This window comes from Pseudochaenichthys georgianus, unplaced genomic scaffold, assembly GCF_902827115.2.
Source record: "Pseudochaenichthys georgianus unplaced genomic scaffold, fPseGeo1.2 scaffold_408_arrow_ctg1, whole genome shotgun sequence".
Classification (NCBI taxonomy): Eukaryota; Metazoa; Chordata; class Actinopteri; order Perciformes; family Channichthyidae; genus Pseudochaenichthys; species Pseudochaenichthys georgianus.
The window spans coordinates 221,989-243,335 of record NW_027262973.1 but is presented as its reverse complement, the minus strand read 5'-3'; the positions used below and the strand labels follow the sequence as shown (position 1 = coordinate 243,335).

Below are 21,347 nucleotides of genomic sequence, written 5' to 3'. Positions count from 1 at the left end.
AAATTCTTTTACAAATGTGTAATTTCAACATGTATATTTTTGACTTTCTTGTTTATTTCTTGTCTCCTTAATTTGTATTGTACATTGCCATGTCTTTTTATGCTGTTGCAACACAAACATTTCCCAAATTGGGATCAATAAAGTACTTCTTATCGTATCGTATCTTACTCCACGTCTATCTGCAGGTTCTGCTCCATCAGTTCAGATGTTATCGTCCATCCCTTTCTCTCTGGACCCCGGATCCCCTCACCTTCTGGTCTGCGTCCTCACCGGGTTAAACTCACCTCGACAGGACGTCCTGTGGTGGGTCGACGACGCAGAAGTGACATCATCAGGCGCCATTGTGTCACAGATGATGTCACAGGAGGGCGGGGCTTACAGTGTCACCGCGGTGTGGGAGGTACCGGCCGCAGAGTGGAGGTCCGGGTCCACGTACTGTTGTGGGATGGTACAAGAGGGGCCGGTCTACACAGAGAAATGCTGCTCACAGGACTGATGGAGACTCAGAGGTCACAGGTTCGAGTCCCAGACCGGACACACGCACAAAGCTGTAAACCAGGGGTGTCCAAACTCGGTCCCCAGCCAATTCAAAAAGTATAATGGAATATGGCCCACAAATTAAACTTGTGCTTTTCTCATATTGTACTTCTTAAATATAAATGTACAAATATATTACACAGTATTCATGTGTTAATAAGTCCACTTTTTAAATAAATTCAGTCATTTAAAGTTGGAAACATGTTCTAACATCTTAGTTGATAAGAAAAAAGCCCAATGACTTATTTACATAACAACCTTGAAATATACCCTTCATATTTCCTCTCAGTATATCTGAGCCTCCTGTTTTAAGGAATGAGATGCCAAGCTGATGACTGGAACGCTTAAATGACTGCATGTCGTGATTTATGAATACAACAATAAAAATATTCATCTTGAAACAGTTGGTGGGTTCATCAAAGGACACAGAGATGACTTCTGCTTTTCCTGTGAGCGTGTAAATATATATTTTCGTGTATATTTGTATTATACCCCTGTAAAAGTAAAAGAACATCTCACTCACCTGGGCTCAGCCTCTGCACGCTTTGAAGCTGAAGACTGTCAAATCTTTTTGTTGAGGTCGTTTTGAATGTTTTTTAGTTGATTTGCGTTTCAATGTTGTTGCTGTTATGCGCTTTTGTGTTTATTTGATTATTATATTTTTACATTGTTTTTGCGAGGGGTTTTTTGTTTCCTGTTGCTGTTGCACTGTGTGTTTCTTAGGTTGATTTATAGAGTTATTTCTTAATCTATTTTGGTGCCTTCTTTAGATAGTGCGGAAGATACACGGGGATGGAGATGTGGTGACAAGTATTTTGTGTCTTTTTACGTTTTTCTTTTGGTCATTGTAGTTTTTAAGCATTAGTTAGATTTGTATGTCTCTTCGTGTTGTTTTTTTGGGTCATTTTGAGTCTGTTAGCGTTCTTAACTTTCTCTTTGAGTCTTCTCAACCCGGGATGTAAACAGAAATCTATGTCTCCGTGTTTCCTCCAGAAGAAAGACTGATTTATCTTTTACTGTACATGTGATGTAAAAACCCTGAGAGTCAGAGTCCTGCAGGAGGCAAACTGAGTCTTTAATCTGATATGATCAACAGAAAGTAAATAATACATGTTAACAGATACACATGTTAACAGCTGTCACACTGTCAGCTTATATCCTTTAAAATAAAATAAAAGGTACGAGTTCACTCAGCAAACACAAAACAATAAACACAGTTTAACCCCCCTGCCCCCGGACTGTCCCTCCGAATAAAGAGAAGCAAAAATATTCATGTTTTTACATAAGAGTATATGTAAATCAAATATACAGAGTACATGCTTTCTACCATGACAGATAGTTATCCAGTGAGTTCATTTGGCAAGAAGTTATTACGGCAGAAGACTCGTTTTGACCAGATCTTTTAAAGAGGAACCAAACTGCACATCAGTCAGATCTTCAAAGCTTCGATCAAGAAACGCCCACTTTGACTCACAACCAATCACAGAGCTGTTCTGCCCAATAACGTCTTAAAAAAGTATTTAAAATGTGTTTTTTTAAATGGATGATGTAAACATTTTTAAAGATAAGGTTTTCTTTTCCATTGAAATCTCAAGTGTGTTAGTAAATAAAAAGCGTATATACCTTTAGCATCATGTTAACATTTGACACAGATTTCATGTTACAAAGGCTTTACTTGATGTTAAATTTACAAGATGGAAAGTGGTATGGTTTTTTTACAGGGCGATTTTGCATTAAACTAAAATCCCTACCCATGGAAAAAAGCCACACGATGGGATCTTATAATAAACATCATAATACATTTCAAAAAATGTAACAAGGAATTACAATAATTGCGTCCTTTTTCACCCAAAGTAAAAATATGTTTCCAGGACTTTTTGGGCTCCATCTTTGGGAGGGCTGGTTCCTCTTTAACCCTCCTGTTGTGTTCCCCCCCTTACTTTGGTGTCCGCGGTCAAATTTGACCGGTCCTGTTTTAACTGCTAATACATTAACACAAAAACCATTAATCATCACCCAATTTCATTTAACACCCTTTAAAACTGTACATATTGTATCAGAGTACTGGTATACATGAAAAACTGCAGTAAATATACAAAGAATAGACACTGAACATGTATTGTGTGTGCCAGGTGTGATCCATGTGGGGGGAGGGGCACATAAGAGCGGGAAATGTGTCAAATTGTGATTCACATGGGGGGATGGGCACGTAAGGGGGGAAAACACGTATAGTGTGTGTGTGTGTGTGTGTGTGTGTGTGTGTGTGTGTGTGTGTGTGTGTGTGTGTGTGTGTGTGTGTGTGTGTGTGTGTGTGTGTGTGTGTGTGTGTGTGTTTTTATCTGATCCGGATGGTTACTAATTCCATTTCTTTATGGCGGTCAGTTTGGTGTTACAAAGTTGACTAAATCATCCAAAATGGTGGTCAGCAATTGTATGTTCAAATGTCTACTGTGAAGGATATGATAAAGCCTTAATGCAATCAAATGTAAAACTAAAAGGTGTGATTGATGACAGTAGTAAATCGGTCAGATTTGACCCGAACACAACAGGAGGGTTAAAAAGAAAAGCTTCTTTAAAATTGAGCATTTTATTTGGTGGCAGAGAAACTTTACTTCAGTTTGGTCCATCCTGGCCACCGTAGTTTTGTGTGTTTTTGTTTCTGGTGGGTTCAAGATTGATTTCTTTCCAGGCTGATTTTCTTTATTATTATTTTGGAAGCCCCTGCACAAAGAGAGGTAGAACGTGTAGTCTAAAGGGTTTCATTGAAAGGTTTACTTTGGTTCTTCAACTTGGACCCTATCTCACCACGTTGTTATGTCTTGGGGATACATTTGAAGCTGCGAAATGGGTTGCAATGATATTGATCACTGTCAATGTCCACTAAAAGTGCTTGTTTTTGCCCCTGCCAGAGCAAGATGTCTAAGAATATTTGACAACATTAGGGAAAGGACCCATACAGAGAAATTGTGTCTATTCCAATTTTGCTTTAAACATTTATATACATGCACAAAAACCTACAGGAAAGAGCAAACCCCAAAATATTATTAAATGTAAGAATTTAATCTTTATTTATTTATTTCCAAAATGTTGTCAGAAATGTATAAAACAAACTTGAAATTGATTAAATTTGACGGTGATTAATTTCCTGATAGGATTTCATTGCCTGGCTGCAGCACTCTCGATCAACTGGACTAATATCTAGAATTGCTGTCCCCATTATACATTTAAACATGAAAACATGGGCAAATAGTTTCCAGGTTAAAAGATACCCTTTAATGACGAAAGTCACATTTTGTATATTTTGGGGGGGGGGGGGTTTGAACGCTGATTGTGTCTCTGGTCGCGCGGTAAAGTTGTCAGATATAATCTTAAAACCAAACTATGTACAGTGCAAACAGGAGATCATCATCACCACTGCTGATAGAAGTGTAAGCAATACTGCGTTTTACTCACTAACACGACACTGAAATAAACACCGGGTCTATCTACTCATTCGGCTGCAGAATAAATCCAGCGGGAATCGCCAGTAACGAGTAGAAAGGACTTTTAAAAAAGAAAGCAGATCGTCTCTTCAAACTTTTCTCAGAGTCTCTGTGTCTGCAGCTGCCCCGACACTCAAAGAGATGCAGTCGCTGCTCTGTTTCTCCTCGCCCTTCACACCCGTGTCCATGCAGACATGTGTTTAATAATAATAATACAATCAGCTCCGTCCTGAGCATTCGAGGAAAAAGTCACCTGCTGTTTCCAAAAGAGGAAGAAACCAGAGTCTCTGTTTGTCCCATTTCAAGTACGAGGCAGAACTATTTCTTCATTGTATCCATCCGCCCAGTGCCTCAGTGCAACGTCTCTGGTTTTACATTTCTGTTTTTGTGCGGTGTAAACAAAGAGCCTTAAAGTCTCAAAAGTAAAGCCTTAATGGAAGTACCTCAAATCGCACTCTCTAATAACCAGCAGGGGGCAACCTTTCTGGTTCTGAAAAATGTCTATGAGAGTCTATGAGAAAATGACCTTGCCTCTTACTTGATAAACATGTTCTTAATGAATTTATGGTTCAAACCGCTAGTTTCTAGTGTTTATTAATACAGCATGATGTTTATTTTTCAAATGACGGTCCCATTTAGAGTAAAGTAGACGATAAAGGAGCGGCCTTATGATTGAAAGGTCGCTACCACTTATTATAGAGACAAACAAGATATGTGGTTGAGCTACGGAGGTGTTGGTAGGTGTTTGAGCTGTTTCCCACTGCTTCCAGTATTTATGCTAAGCTAGGCTAACCACATCTGGACTGCGTCTGAACGTCTTACTATCAAAGTGTTTTACTTGGCATTTAAGTACAGGCCGAACTGATTTATTGTCTGTTTCCCAAGACCATGCTAGGTTAACATATTTAAATTAATAAAGCGAGCACACATTTCCAAGAAAAATTGTCTCTGAGATCAATCTCTGCATTTGCATGAATTTTTGTCTCCAATTTCTCTGAGATTCAAGTCAGAAATTTAAGGAACTATGGTTTATTTTTTTGTCGAAGATCCACATGGCTTCACTTTGCAAGGTCGGATCTTCACTTTACACAGAAATGTATGATCCAGAATAGTTTTCAAATGTAGTTTTCTCATAGATGACCACTTTAATCTCAGAGAATATCCCTAAAAGGATTTTCTTGTCATATTCTCCCACACTCCCACCCCAAAGTTCCATATAACGACCTAAAAGGACGATTTTCTTGCCTAGCTTGAGTAACTCGTAAGTCCCTTGGAACTAATGCTATCCTTGAATCATGTCCAGCCTCTTTACTAAAAACCAGCAGCTCAACAATGAAGACTGAACAACTGTCCTGGCTGCGAAAACACCCAACAAACCCTCAAGTGTATCTGTTAGCACGTTAGCGTAGCTGCAGATATGGAAGTTTAATGTTAAACGTTAGCTCCGTTTGTAACAGGAGCTTTAGGTTCATTTGGTCCCTTTAAGTGATTTGAGATGTTTTTAGAGAAGAGGAAGATGAAGTTACGTTTTTCTAAAAGCGATATGTGATCACTGGCAGGGGGCGGTCTTACTGGCAGGCTCCGCCCCCGGCATGAAGCCGTTGCTGAGGCTGGTGGGACTTGGAGGCGTGGCCAGTGTGGCGTCGACCCTGGAACTGGGCTCGACCAATGAGAAGCTTTTCTGCTGCAGGTGGGGCTGAACTAGCATCGTTTTGGGGATGACTGACGCCTGTCGAATGCCATCGACACGGAGAGGTGGCCTGATAGGGGCGGGGCCTGTGGGTGTGGGGGGTGGGGCTGTTGTCATGGGGGCGGGCCCCGTGGGCGTGGCTTCAGAGCTGGGGGGCGGCTCTGGGGTGCGTGGAGGAGACGGGATGAGGGCACTTTGGTTGGAGGGCTTTGATTCGTCGTCCTGGTCTGGAGGTGGGGCTTCTTCATCAGCGGGGGAGGGGCTTGTGGACTCTGGAGGCGGGTCTTGCTGCATGCTGCTCTGCCTCGACGTCCCAGAGCCCGGCATCTCGCAGCTGTCGGTGCGACGCCGCGAGCTCTCGTGCATCCGACTGGTGGCCACTACGGCCTTCATGGCAGCCTGTTGACAGAGATACACGCTTCTATTAAACACTGTTTGGAAAACACTGAACGTCCGACCTTCCAATATCAGAGTCCACATGATAACAAAGGTATCCAACTGCAGCTGTGAACATGACCGGATGTGTGATGACCCAGAAGAGCATCAGGACTGTTTGAGGCAGATGATAGCTATGTGATTAACATGATGATTCAGCCTCTATGGAGATAGACATCAAGCATGCTCATTTCTGACGTGGAGCTAATCCGAAGTAAACATTGAATACTGCTTTCTATTCCTCCATCTTGTGACTGTGTGACTCCCTCTCTTGAATATCAGCATGTGAAGGACACTGCTCAGGAACTAGCTGATGCTCTGTATGTGATGACTCCTTTTTTGAGATTTTGAGTAAAAAGTCAGGATTTTGAGATTTTTAGTTAAAAAGTCAGAATTTTGCGATTTTGAGAAAAAAGACAGAATTTTGAGATTTTTTAGTTAAACTGTCAGAATTTTGCGATTTTGAGAAAAAAGACAGAACTTTGAGGTTTTTAGTTAAAAAGTCAGAATTTGGAGATTTTGAGTAAAAAGTCAGAATTTGGAGATTTTGAGAAAAAAGTCAGAATTTTGAGATTTTGAGACAAAGTCAGAATTTTGAGATTTTGAGACAAAGTCAGAATTTTGAGATTTTGAGAAAAAAAACAACATTTTGAGAAAAAAACGTATGTATTTTGTTCATGACAGGATGTATGATTACTTAGAAGAACCGGTATTCCTCCATCTTGTGACTGTGTGACTCCCTCTCTTGGATATCAGCAAGTGAAGGACACTGCTCAGGAACTACTTGATGCTCTGTATGTGATGACTCCTTCCATTCTGGAGAGGATCACAGATACATGGATCCTGAGGCTGAAGCTCAAGCCGGGGACGAGTAATATTTTTCTAATATCCTTCAAAAGATAACTTCCTCTAAGGTCGATTCAACAGATTTGCCTGTGTATTTTCTATTCGAGGCAACATTAACTGCCACAATGATTCTGTAGTATTCCTGGTTGACAGATATTATTGGAAAGTTACCAACTGGTTTGAAGTCTCTCAAATAAAATCCTGTGTGAAAGGAACAGCGACTGATATTGAGCAGAGGAACTAGAAGAGCCACCAACCGGGTGTCAACTTTGTCGATAACTGACTATCGACCATAATGTGAAATAGTGACTTTTTTGACCAAAGCTATTTCTTAAAGTCTTAACACAGTGTTGAAGCTTCATGAACAAGAGGAATTATTTAACACACACACTTCATCATCACACAGACTAACAGTATGTACGTTAAGAGTTGGATTTGAACTCTTTGCTGTTTCTCGCTTCTGCTGTCCGCACTAAGACCTCACCTTAAGTTTGCGGCGAGCGTTAAACTCCTGTAGTTTCCTCTGGGCGGTGTCCATGTGAGAGAAGCGGGCGGCTTTTCCGAGCACCCATGGGTGCTGCAGGGCCTCCCGCACACTGAGACGCTTGTGAGGGTCGAGGACGATCAGCTTACTGACCTGCAGGCAGATAAACAGGGTAGTTTAAACCAGGTCCAAGTGAAGCACCGCCAACGGAAAAAAACAATGGGTAACAATTGTGGAAGAAATATTGTTGATGGAAAAACTGACTTATAAATTGAGATGAAATACAACTCAACAGAAAGTGGGGGAAATGGACTCTATACAAGACTCAAGACATTTGACTGGAACAATAGATGTATCTTCAAGAATATAATAACATGAAGACATATCCCGAGCCTTTTATTTTATTTGTATTTTTGTATTGCCTTGCTGGCATTTTGTTACATGATTGTAATGTTGTTGTTGTCATGTATAATGTGACAATAACGATTTAAATTACAAAATGTCGCTAAAAGAGACTCAAAAATGAACTGAAAAATAAGCAAAATGGCTGCAAATGTCCAGAGGAGGAACTCACCAGATCCTTGGCGTTGAGGGACACGTCGTCCCACCACGGAGACACAAACTCGTAGTCGCAGTTGAGGATTCGGCTGTACATGTACTGATCTCCTCTCGGGTCGAAGAAGGGCTCGAACCCACAGAGTCTGGAGAACAGGAAGTTCATGATATAACTGCTTTCAATATGTTACTTGTGGCTCAGACAATCGCTGAATGACTTTACAAATGTCACAGTTATACAACATCTTACGGATAATATGGCAAGTCAGAAATAAATATGTTGATTCATTTTCTAAGATACAAGCGGCCGAGATGGGTTTCCTCCGCCGGGTGGCTGGTGTCTCCCTTAGAGATAAGGTGAGAAGTTCGGTCATCAGGGAGGGACTCGGAGTTGAGCCGCTCCTCCTTCGCGTCGAAAGAAGCCAGTTGAGGTGGTTCGGGCACCTAGTTAGGATGCCACCTGGGCGCCTCCCTAGGGAGGTGTTCCAGGCACGTCCAGCTGGGAAGAGACCAAGGGGTAGACCTAGGACCAGGTGGAGGGATTATATCTCTTCGCTGGCCTGGGAGCGCCTTGGGATCCCCCAGTCAGAGCTGGTTGATGTCGCCAGGGAAAAGAAAGTTTGGGGCTCTCTGCTGGAACTGCTACCCCCGCGACCCGACCACGGATAAGCGGGAGAAGATGGATGGATGGATTTTCTAAGTCGGATCAACACTTTTTCTCTTCTGTGTTTAGCACAGGTGAATAAAATGTTTTGCTGGATCACTTTTTTTAAAGCGTTGGGCATTGTAATACCCATTTTGGGCCACAAGAGGCTCTAAATACTAAAAAGCATTCATGTTTTCTTTCAGGTGAGTTTTCACTTTTTCATGCATTTTAAACACAAGTTAAAGGCATTTTGGGAAAGTCAGCGGACACGTCTTTCTGTTTGGGTAGAAATGTATAAAAATCAATGATAATCTTCTGTTTTTGTATCTGCTTGTTTCTGCTATACTCTAAATCAGGGGTGTCAAACTCAATTTCATCACGGGCCACATTAGTTTTAGGTTGTAACTTTAAGACTATATAAAAATACATATATAAATATATATAAAACAATGTATTATATATTACATTATTGCCTCTGCATTGGATTATTATCGGATAGGGTAATAACTTCATAATTAACTACGTCTGAAAGCAGAAGTCCAGGGCAAATAATTGCAAGTCTCTTCAGTGTGCATGTCACAAAACAAGATGCATCGTGGGATATGTAGTTTATGGGCAACGTGCTTCTGTAAAGCGGCATGTAACCGTATAATAAACATATTATATTCTTTGCAAGCTCTTGCGGGGCCACAGAAAATGAGGTTGCGGGCCGGATTTGGCCCCCGGGCCTTGAGTTTGACACCCCTGCTCTAAATGATGCTTGTTTTTCTTTTCTGATTAATTGTATTGCATCTTGTTTGTTTGTAAGCTTGTTTAAAATGTTGTTTTTTGGTAAAACGCGTCCTTGTATTAAACAAAGCTCTATAGAATTGACATGTAATATTCTTATTAGAAATCTAATTTAGAACATGGGGTAGTGGTGCACTCCGCCCTCTTGTGGCCGAAACGAGTACTACAAAAATAAAGAAACATTTTACAGTTTTTTAAAAAAGGAATAAAAAAAGATTATCCAGCAACCAGATTTTTCTCATCTGAGTCTCTGGGCTTCTGTGACATTAAAACTGAGTGATCAGAACATTTCCGCCTGTACGCCGACATTAAGTCGTTATCGACAGTAAACCCATTTATAGTCTCCATTAACACGTCTGAGGAAATTGATAAACAGGAAGCTGTGTTTCACATTAGTACTGAGATCTGTCAGCACAAAATGAATATTCACTAGACTGTCCTCTGTCCCCGTATTGCTGCTTTTTCACGTTTGTTTTCTTATCAATACAATATTTACAGTTTGAAAGGGTGTTAAATGAAATGTGGTGATGATTAATGGTTTTTGTGTTAATATATAGCAGTTAAAACAGGACCGAACACCAAAGTAAGGAGGGGAACACGAAGGCAATAGGAAATTGGCATGTCTTCGTATTGTGAGTCTCTATGTTGCATGTCCTGTTAAACCCCGAGCCTGTTTTTCAGGTTTCAGGCTCGAAAATGACATTCCCAGAACAAATGACTGTAACTTCACTTCTAAAAGGTTTATATGAATAATTTTTGTTATCAAAGCAAGGTTACATCTGTGAGTTGGATGTAGAAGTGTCAGAATCAATATAGATGTTTCTGTGTCAGAGTAAATTCAGATGGAACATAGCAAAAAAATGTAAATTCCTGTCTCCGCCTAAAGAAAACCCATTACTTATAGTGAAGACCAACCTTGAATGATGGGTTAGTAGCCTAAAAGCTTTAGGAATCCAAATTATAACATATAATAAGTACCCTGTATCAAGATTGAGGCAAAACAAGTGACATTTGACCTTTTTAGAGAGATTTATGAAAATAAAGTCCAGGCGGAATAAGCTTTGGGCACATTTGGTTCCATCAGTGCCATTTGACCTTTTTCAGATACCAGACTATAAAAATCATTGTATTACATTGAATAATCACTATAGGTATTCATTCCATTCAAAAAATTTTTTTTTTAAATATTTAAATAAAAAAAAATATTCTTAAAAAAATATTAAAAATATTTGTGTGAGTGTGTATAAAAAAAATCAGGGGTTAACAGGTTGGTCTCCTATTATACTCTTATTGAACAATAACACATCTGTCGAGAGAATTCAGATGATAATATAATATCTCTGGTGCATTTATAGCCACATATATACAGTATAGTTGCACAATTAAGAGATATTCCAAGCTACAAATTGTATTCGAAAGACATTAAAAAAAACTCTTTTGTTTGGGACAGATCCTCTTCAATACATTACACCCTAATAATTGAATATATTTTTCAATGGTATGAGAATTATGATGCGAAAATCCTTGCAATATTGTGAATGACTGGATATGGATATTGAAATATCAGCCAAAATAATCACAACTTTTTTATGTTAATTAATGTGCACTGTCCCTCTTAAGTAAACGAATAAAATCACTGTTATGAGACAGACAGTGAAACCCAAACAAATAATTTAACATATTTTTCAATGGTAATGAGAATTATGATGCATCGGTTATTTGTAATGTTAATTAATGTGCACTGTCCCTCTTAAAGGTCCCCTATAACACTGTTCTTCATCAATATATCACAGGTCTCAGATATATCCAGAGCCTGTCTCTGATTGGCTGAAACACCAAACAGATCATGGCAGCATTACCCATAATCCCCTCTGTTTCAGCCCTGTTTCCAAAGTGCTGATTCTCTGTCTGTTACTTTAGATGAAAATAAGGAGCCCCTCCCCACGCCCCTCTGAGAGACATCTGGTTACAAAGAACTCAATGGTGCTCTAGTAGGGCTTTCACACCAACGCGGTTCCCGTTCTTGCTCCGTGCTAGAGCTTTTCTGGTTCGGAACCGGTTTTTCTTTTCAGCCCCCGTTTTGTTCACACCGCCCAGAGCCCGACTGGTGCTGCCGCTGCCGCGTCATGACATCACCGTTTACGTCGCTGATTTTCTCCCCAACGGCGCTCACTACTACAACAACGGGGGACTGCGTCGGGTCGATGATCGTGTTGCTTTTAATCAGGGCCGCCCCTGGCGAACTTGGGGCCCCAAGCGACATTGTGAGATGAGCCCCCCCCCCAACAAAGTGGCTACTGTGCAAATATAATTCCTGTTTATTATTATTATTATTATTATCAACACAGTTACTTTTGTATACAGTGAGGTAAATGGTAAATGTGCATGTATGTCGTTCAGTATGCGTTTACAGGTGAATACGTCTGCATTTCCTGCCAAATACTAGCCTCAAAAAGATTACAATATAATTAATGCAAATAAACTACTTCTACTAATAATCATAATCAATTCAATAATATAAATACTATATTATTTTATTATAATATAGTTGTAATATAGTCAAGACAAAACATGCTTATGACATGCTCAAAAACTGATGTTTCTTAAATCTGTATTGTAGTTCCCTCTGTCAGCAATGTGTCAACAACTACACACACATTCCTATCAGTATTTCTCTGTGTTGTTGTTGACATGACGATGACTGTTAGGAGTTAAGGGGAGAGGCTGAGCGTCACCATGAAATGTGCAAATTGACATAAAATGAATAAAAGGGGGAAAAATGCTCCATGTTTTTTAGGCTGTAAACTTTAACTGTTATGTAAGCCAACTAGACAGACAGTGTATCACTCTTCCTCCTGTACATTAGCAGATACAAAGCATAACATACTTGAATGAATGTTAAACAAAGAATGATGGAAATAACTGCATCTCCATTAGCCTATATGCTTCATGTCGTGAATTGCAGCTGATGTTTTAAATTGGCAATTTGACTTATACAACATTCGCAAGTTGTACATTTGACTCATACAATAACCCACCTTCGAGTGATGCTCTAGTTTCTTCATGTTTTGTTTTTTTCCCCTCTTGCTTGCGCCGGACTGAAACTGTCTTTTCACCGACATCTCTTCACCTGCACTAGTGGCCGTATCAAAGCCGTGATTGGTCAGATGTCGATTCATTGCAACGGTGTCGGGTTACAGACGTGCTCCCCTTGTCACCTCTCGCGGGGGGTGCACGGAGAATTGCACACAGCAGCTGAGGCCCTCTGGGCGGGGCCCCCTGCAGCCTGCGTGATTGGCCCGTAGGGAGGGGCAGCCCTGCTTTTAATCACACGAAGCCAGATTAAATTAAATAACGACTTCTCCAACTTTATACTTTTCTCCAGAGTGCCGTGGTTCATTGTTTATTAATGTGTTTCTGCAGCATTTACCGACCGCTGCAGTGCTGCTCTTCCACAGAGTTTATTCTCCCGTTAGCTCCCGTTAGCTCACACTGCAGCGGCCGCTCTAAAGTATTCACTGCTCACACAAGCAGCTGATGCATATCCCCAGTTCCCCTAAGAGTGAATGTGTGTCAGTCTGAATTGACGCTGTTTGGCATCACAACGCTGTTATGAAAGGTTATGCGGTATAAAATGGGTGATGTTAGCATAGCAACCGAAGCTAAACTGACTATCTTGCTATTGCTATCCTATTGTGGCATAAGCCGTTTTCTTCAGGCACATTTTACCGGCGTATTTTTCATTATGATTCTGCTTGTGATAGTCGGACACGACAACCTGTGCAGCCCATGTATTGATTCCATCCGATAGCTGCTATAATACAAAACAGCACGTCTGCCTCTCTCCACAATGATCGATAACAGTGAACGGACGGTCAAAGTAAGGCCCAAATAAACAGAATCACACGAAGCCTGGTTAGTGTTGCCTGACTTTATAAAGTGTGTTTTTGTTGTGTGTGTGGTTGCGTTCTAGTCACTTTGCTCAGCACTACTGCTTGTTACAACTTGTACTCGCCTTTAACTGTTAGCTCAGGTTAATCCCGCCCCCCTCTGACGTAAGCGTGACGTATGCGGTTCTTGCTTCTAGACCGAAAAATGTTTGGTGCTTGAAACGAACCAGATTCCGGAGCTTAGAGGCGGCTCCGCTGCGGTGTGAACAGGAAAGACCGGTGCTTTTCAGGCTCTAGCTCCGAACCGGCCCTGGAAACCACGTTGGTGTGAAAGCCCCCATAGGAGGAGATTCAGGTGATAAGGGGGAGGGGGGGGGGGCGGGGGTTACCTTGGTTGCTGATTGGCTAATGGTTACACAAGACAAAAAATCGTTATGACATCACAAAGTGGGCAAAATCTGATCAGCTCATTTTCAGACAGGTTTTTATAGAAATGGATCAAAAAGAGAGAGAATCTTTGTTCCTGAAACTTTCAGAGTCTCTTTCCACAGAGGGGACACATGTTGATGAAGAAGAGACATGAAGAAGAGGGGACACATGTTGATGTAGAAGAGACATGAAGAAGAGGAGACACATGTTGATGTAGAAGAGACATGAAGAAGAGGGGACACATGCTGATGTAGAAGAGACATGAAGAAGAGGGGACACATGTTGATGTAGAAGAGACATGAAGAAGAGGGGACACATGTTGATGTAGAGGAGACATGAAGAAGAGGGGACACATGCTGATGTAGAAGAGACATGGAGAAGAGGGGACACATGTTGATGTAGAAGAGACATGGAGAAGAGGGGACACATGTTGATGTTCTGAGACAGACAGAGTGATGAATGCTAATGTCTCTGATGTGTGTGGTGTGATCGGACTCACAGGATGTAGAGGATGACGCCCACCGACCACATGTCCACCTCGGGGCCGTACGCGTTCCCTCGCAGGATCTCCGGAGCTACGGGCGCAGAGAGAGAGAAGAGCCCGTTAGACGCCAGATGGCCGACAGAAGCTCCAACTGAGAGTAATGTGAAATCCCACAGAGCAGCGGGTGCAGTGAACGCATCGCTGCAGCCGCTGTCGGACATCAAAGCGACAACACAGGTCATTGACCAGCTGACATGATACGGTACTTCAACTAAAAGATACTGTTACTGGTACTTCTGATGTGTATTTTTGTAAATGGTAATTTCTATTTTTATCTTTAATATTTTATTCATGCCTCTTAATTAATATGTTGCTATTTTTGGCTGTTCGCTTTTGCTTCAACAATGAACATTTCCCCTCTGTATAAAGATGTTCAGATTCTGAGTCTGACTATCATCGTTGAGGCCGAGTTAAAGTAAAGCGATGTTTTTTAAGAACTACATAATTAAAGGGGCTCTTTACTCCTTTTTGGGTGGGGTTTTAAAGAGGACTCTTTAAAGTAGAGACACTACATACTGATATACACCTGAACATCAGCAGGAGAGGACTCTTTAAAGTAGAGACACTACATACTGATATACACCTGAACATCAGCAGGAGAGGACTCTTTAAAGTAGAGACACTACATACTGATACACACTTGAACATCAGCAGGAGAGGACTCTTTAAAGTAGAGACACTACATACTGATATACACCTGAACATCAGCAGGAGAGGACTCTTTAAAGTAGAGACACTACATACTGATATACACCTGAACATCAGCAGGAGAGGACTCTTTAAAGTAGAGACACTACATACTGATATACACATGAACATCAGCAGGAGAGGACTCTTTAAAGTAGAGACACTACATACTGATATACACCTGAACATCAGCAGGAGAGGACTCTTTAAAGTAGAGACACTACATACTGATATACACCTGAACATCAGCAGGAGAGGACTCTTTAAAGTAGAGACACTACATACTGATATGAACCTGAACATCAGCAGGAGAGGACTCTTTAAAGTAGAGACACTACATACTGATATACACCTGAACATCAGCAGGAGAGGACTCTTTAAAGTAGAGACACTACATACTGATATACACATGAACATCAGCAGGAGAGGACTCTTTAAAGTAGAGACACTACATACTGATATACACCTGAACATCAGCAGGAGAGGACTCTTTAAAGTAGAGACACTACATACTGATATACACCTGAACATCAGCAGGAGAGGACTCTTTAAAGTAGAGACACTACATACTGATATGAACCTGAACATCAGCAGGAGAGGACTCTTTAAAGTAGAGACTCTACACACTGATATACACCTGAACATCAGCAGGAGAGGACTCTTTAAAGTAGAGACACTACATACTGATATACACCTGAACATCAGCTGGAGAGGACTCTTTAAAGTAGAGACACTATATACTGATATACACCTGGACATCAGCAGGAGAGGACTCTTTAAAGTAGAGACACTACATACTGATATACACCTGAACATCAGCAGGAGAGGACTCTTTAAAGTAGAGACACTACATACTGATATACACCTGAACATCAGCAGGAGAGGACTCTTTAAAGTAGAGACACTACATACTGATATACACCTGAACATCAGCAGGAGAGGACTCTTTAAAGTAGAGACACTACATACTGATATACACTTGAACATCAGCAGGAGAGGACTCTTTAAAGTAGAGACACTACATACTGATACACACCTGAACATCAGCAGGAGAGGACTCTTTAAAGTAGAGACACTACATACTGATATACACCTGAACATCAGCAGGAGAGGACTCTTTAAAGTAGAGACACTACATACTGATATACACCTGAACATCAGCAGGAGAGGACTCTTTAAAGTAGAGACACTACATACTGATATACACTTGAACATCAGCAGGAGAGGACTCTTTAAAGTAGAGACACTACATACTGATATACACCTGAACATCAGCAGGAGAGGACTCTTTAAAGTAGAGACACTACATACTGATATACACCTGAACATCAGCAGGAGAGGACTCTTTAAAGTAGAGACACTACATACTGATATACACCTGAACATCAGCAGGAGAGGACTCTTTAAAGTAGAGACACTACATACTGATATACACCTGAACATCAGCCGGAGAGGACTCTTTAAAGTAGAGACACTACATACTGATATACACCTGAACATCAGCAGGAGAGGACTCTTTAAAGTAGAGACACTACATACTGATACACACCTGAACATCAGCAGGAGAGGACTCTTTAAAGTAGAGACACTACATACTGATATACACCTGAACATCAGCAGGAGAGGACTCTTTAAAGTAGAGACACTACATACTGATATACACCTGAACATCAGCAGGAGAGGACTCTTTAAAGTAGAGACACTACATACTGATACACACCTGAACATCAGCAGGAGAGGACTCTTTAAAGTAGAGACACTACATACTGATATACACCTGAACATCAGCAGGAGAGGACTCTTTAAAGTAGAGACACTACATACTGATATACACCTGAACATCAGCAGGAGAGGACTCTTTAAAGTAGAGACACTACATACTGATATACACCTGAACATCAGCAGGAGAGGACTCTTTAAAGTAGAGACACTACATACTGATATACACCTGAACATCAGCAGGAGAGGACTCTTTAAAGTAGAGACACTACATACTGATATACACCTGAACATCAGCAGGAGAGGACTCTTTAAAGTAGAGACACTACATACTGATATACACCTGAACATCAGCAGGAGAGGACTCTTTAAAGTAGAGACACTACATACTGATATACACCTGAACATCAGCAGGAGAGGACTCTTTAAAGTAGAGACACTAAATACTGATATACACCTGAACACCAGCAGGAGAGGATTCTTTAAAGTAGAGACACTACATACTGATATACACCTGAACATCAGCAGGAGAGGACTCTTTAAAGTAGAGACACTACATACTGATATACACCTGAACATCAGCAGGAGAGGACTCTTTAAAGTAGAGACACTACATACTGATATACACCTGAACATCAGCAGGAGAGGACTCTTTAAAGTAGAGACACTACACACTGATAAACTCACCGCAGTAGCCCGGCGTGCCACAGACCGTCTTCATGGTCACCTGATCATCGATGATTTTTGAAAGACCAAAGTCGGCTGTAAGAGAGAAAGAACATTCCTCTGTTAATTTGAAATGAAAACATATGATTCATCGTTTCCCCCCGGCTGTTGAAAAGCTGTTTCTTGCTCCGAGGTGTTTCTGCAGCTTCTATTTAAAGTGGAATGAGGGCGTGAAGAGGAGCGGAGGAAAGTGAAGGGAAGTGTTGGTGAGAAAGAGGAGGCTGAATGTAGACGCTCGCTGCAGGCCGGCCATCTGGAGGCAGATCCGCCGAATAACTGGACCTGATGAGGAGTCTGTTAAATTCTCATTGTGTTCAAACTGAAGGACAGGACAGGAACCCATACCGTGTTCCAGTTAGTGTTCACTTCCTGTCTGCCGTCTTCTGCTCATTTATCTGACGTCCAGCGCTCCGTCTTTTAACCTCTTGTCCTTTCTCTTTCTTGATCCTCCTTAGCAACGGTCATTATAGTCCCTGACAGCGTACTGGATTAAAGGTCCCCTATCATACTGTTTCTCATCAATATATTATAGGTTTCAGATATATCCAGAGCCTGTCTCTGATTGGCTGAAACACCAAACAGATCATTGCAGCATTACCCATAATCCCCTCTGTTTCAGCCCTGTTTCCAAAGTGCTGATTCTCTGTCTGTTACTTTAGATGAAAACAAGGAGCCCCTCCCCACGCCCCTCTGAGAGACAGATTCAGGTGATAAGGGGACACATGTTGATGTAGAAGAGACATGAAGAAGAGGGGACACATGTTGATGTAGAAGAGACATGAAGAAGAGGGGACACATGTTGATGTAGAAGAGACATGAAGAAGAGGGGACACATGTTGATGTAGAAGAGACATGAAGAAGAGGGGACACATGTTAATGTAGAAGAGACATGAGGAAGAGGGGACACATGTTGATGTAGAAGAGACATGAAGAAGAGGGGACACATGTTGATGTAGAAGAGACATGAAGAAGAGGGGACACATGTTGATGTAGAAGAGACATGAAGAAGAGGGGACACATGTGAATGTAGAAGAGACATGGAGAAGAGGGGACACATGTTGATGTAGAAGAGACATGAAGAAGAGGGGACACATGTTGATGTAGAAGAGACATGGAGAAGAGAGGACACATGTTGATGTAGAAGAGACATGAAGAAGAGGGGACACATGTTGATGTAGAAGAGACATGACGAAGAGGGGACACATGTTGATGTAGAAGAGACATGAAGAAGAGGGGACACATGTTAATGTAGAAGAGACATGAGGAAGAGGGGACACATGTTGATGTAGAAGAGACATGAAGAAGAGGGGACACATGTGAATGTAGAAGAGACATGAGGAAGAGGGGACACATGTTGATGTAGAAGAGACATGAAGAAGAGGGGACACATGTTGATGTAGAAGAGACATGAAGAAGAGGGGACACATGGTGATGTAGAAGAGACATGAAGAAGAGGGGACACATGTTGATGTAGAAGAGACATGAAGAAGAGGGGACACATGTTGATGTAGAAGAGACATGAAGAAGAGGGGACACATGTTGATGTAGAAGAGACATGAAGAAGAGGGGACACATGTTGATGTAGAAGAGACATGAAGAAGAGGGGACACATGTTGATGTAGAAGAGACATGAAGAAGAGGGGACACATGTTGATGGAGAAGAGACATGAAGAAGAGGGGACACAGGTTGATGTAGAAGAGACATGAAGAAGAGGGGACACGTGTTGATGTAGAAGAGACATGAAGAAGAGGGGACACATGTTAATGTAGAAGAGACATGGAGAAGAGGGGACACATGTTGATGTAGAAGAGACATGAAGGAGAGGGGACACTTGTTGATGTAGAAGAGACATGGAGAAGAGGAGACACATGTTGATGTAGAAGAGACATGAAGAAGAGGGGACACATGTTGATGTAGAAGAGACATGAAGAAGAGGGGACACATGTTGATGTAGAAGAGACATGGAGAAGAGGGGACACATGTTGATGTAGAATAGACATGAAGAAGAGGGGACACATGTTGATGTAGAAGAGACATGAAGAGAGGGGACACATGTTGATGTAGAAGAGACATGAAGAAGAGGGGACACATGTTGATGTAGAAGAGACATGAGGAAGAGGGGACACATGTTGATGTAGAAGAGACATGGAGAAGAGGGGACACGTGTTGATGTAGAAGAGACATGAAGAAGAGGGGACACATGTTGATGTAGAAGAGACATGGAGAAGAGGGGACACAGGTTGATGTAGAAGAGACATGAAGAAGAGGGGACACATGTGAATGTAGAAGAGACATGAGGAAGAGGGGACACATGTTGATGTAGAAGAGACATGAAGAAGAGGGGACACATGTTGATGTAGAAGAGACATGAAGAAGAGGGGACACATGTTGATGTAGAAGAGACATGAAGAAGAGGGGACACATGTTGATGTAGAAGAGACATGGAGAAGAGGGGACACATGTTGATGTAGAAGAGACATGGAGAAGAGGGGACACATGTTGATGTAGAAGAGACATGGAGAAGAGGGGACACATGTTGATGTTGAAGAGACATGAAGAAGAGGGGACACATGTTGATGTAGAGGAGACATGAAGAAGAGGGGACACATGTTGATGTAGAAGAGACACGAAGAAGAGGGGACACATGTTGATGTAGAAGAGACACGAAGAAGAGGGGACACATGTTGATGTTGAAGAGACATGAAGAAGAGGGGACACATGTTGATGTAGAGGAGACATGAAGAAGAGGGGACACATGTTGATGTAGAAGAGACATGGAGAAGAGGGGACACATGTTGATGTAGAAGAGACATGAAGGAGAGGGGACACATGTTGATGTAGAAGAGACATGAAGAAGAGGGGACACATGTTGATGTAGAAGAGACATGGAGAAGAGGGGACACATGTTGATGTAGAAGAGACACGAAGAAGAGGGGACACATGTTGATGTAGAAGAGACATGTAGAAGAGGGGACACATGTTGATGTTGAAGAGACATGAAGAAGAGGGGACACATGTTGATGTAGAAGAGACATGGAGAAGAGGGGACACATGTTGATGTAGAAGAGACACGAAGAAGAGGGGACACATGTTGATGTAGAAGAGACATGTAGAAGAGGGGACACATGTTGATGTTGAAGAGACATGAAGAAGAGGGGACACATGTTGATGTGGAAAAGACATGAACAAGTTGATTTTGTATAATCGGTGACCTTTAAAAACGTGTCACATGTTCTGAATTGACCAATCAGAATCGAGTATTCAACTAAGCCGTGTAATAAGACCGTATAATGTTTCTGTTATCTCCAGATGAATTGTAGTGGCGGACAGTCACATGTACTCTTGTCCCGTTACCCTCATGGATGAATCTTTCCCAGAGATGTACATAACATCAGATGCGTGTTGTTGCAGTCAAAGTCTCATGAGGGTGAAGGTGTTTATTTGTGTTACCGATCTTCAGCGGAGCGTCCAGCGACAGATCAGCGTACAGCAGGTTCTCTGGTTTCAGGTCACGATGCACCACGCCGTTCTCATGGAGATACTGGGACACACACACACACACACACACACACACACACACACACACACACACACACACACACACACACACACACACACACACACACACACACACACACACACACAGTTTAATGCAGAATTAACACTGACTTAACATTAATGCTCCACTATTTTCACTGTTCTTGTAACTCTTTCCCCGAATTTAGACATGTGGGATATGGGTTGATGCCAATATGTTATTCGGCTTTAACAGCATTCTTTGGACAGATAGACAGGACAGTCTATTTCTGTCGTCGGAGTCCTTGGTCATGCATGGCCAGGAAAAGAACAGCTTGGAAACATCATTTTGTTTTGATGACAATACATTC

General features: G+C 41.6%; 1 protein-coding gene across 1 annotated transcript in view; it reads right to left on the bottom strand.

The window, feature by feature from the left end:
• Positions 1-1,593: 1,593 nt before the first annotated feature.
• LOC117442292 (calcium/calmodulin-dependent protein kinase type IV) overlaps positions 1,594-21,347 on the bottom strand; it is a 42,366-nt gene continuing 22,612 nt past the window's right edge. The window contains exons 6-11 of the mRNA XM_034078294.2: positions 20,911-21,001; positions 17,421-17,495; positions 14,283-14,358; positions 8,049-8,175; positions 7,475-7,627; positions 1,594-6,108 (exon numbers count right to left, since the gene is read on the bottom strand). Of these exons, the coding sequence (XP_033934185.1) occupies positions 5,569-6,108; positions 7,475-7,627; positions 8,049-8,175; positions 14,283-14,358; positions 17,421-17,495; positions 20,911-21,001 (1,062 nt within the window). The 3' untranslated portion in view covers positions 1,594-5,568. The remainder of the gene's footprint in view (positions 6,109-7,474; positions 7,628-8,048; positions 8,176-14,282; positions 14,359-17,420; positions 17,496-20,910; positions 21,002-21,347) is intronic.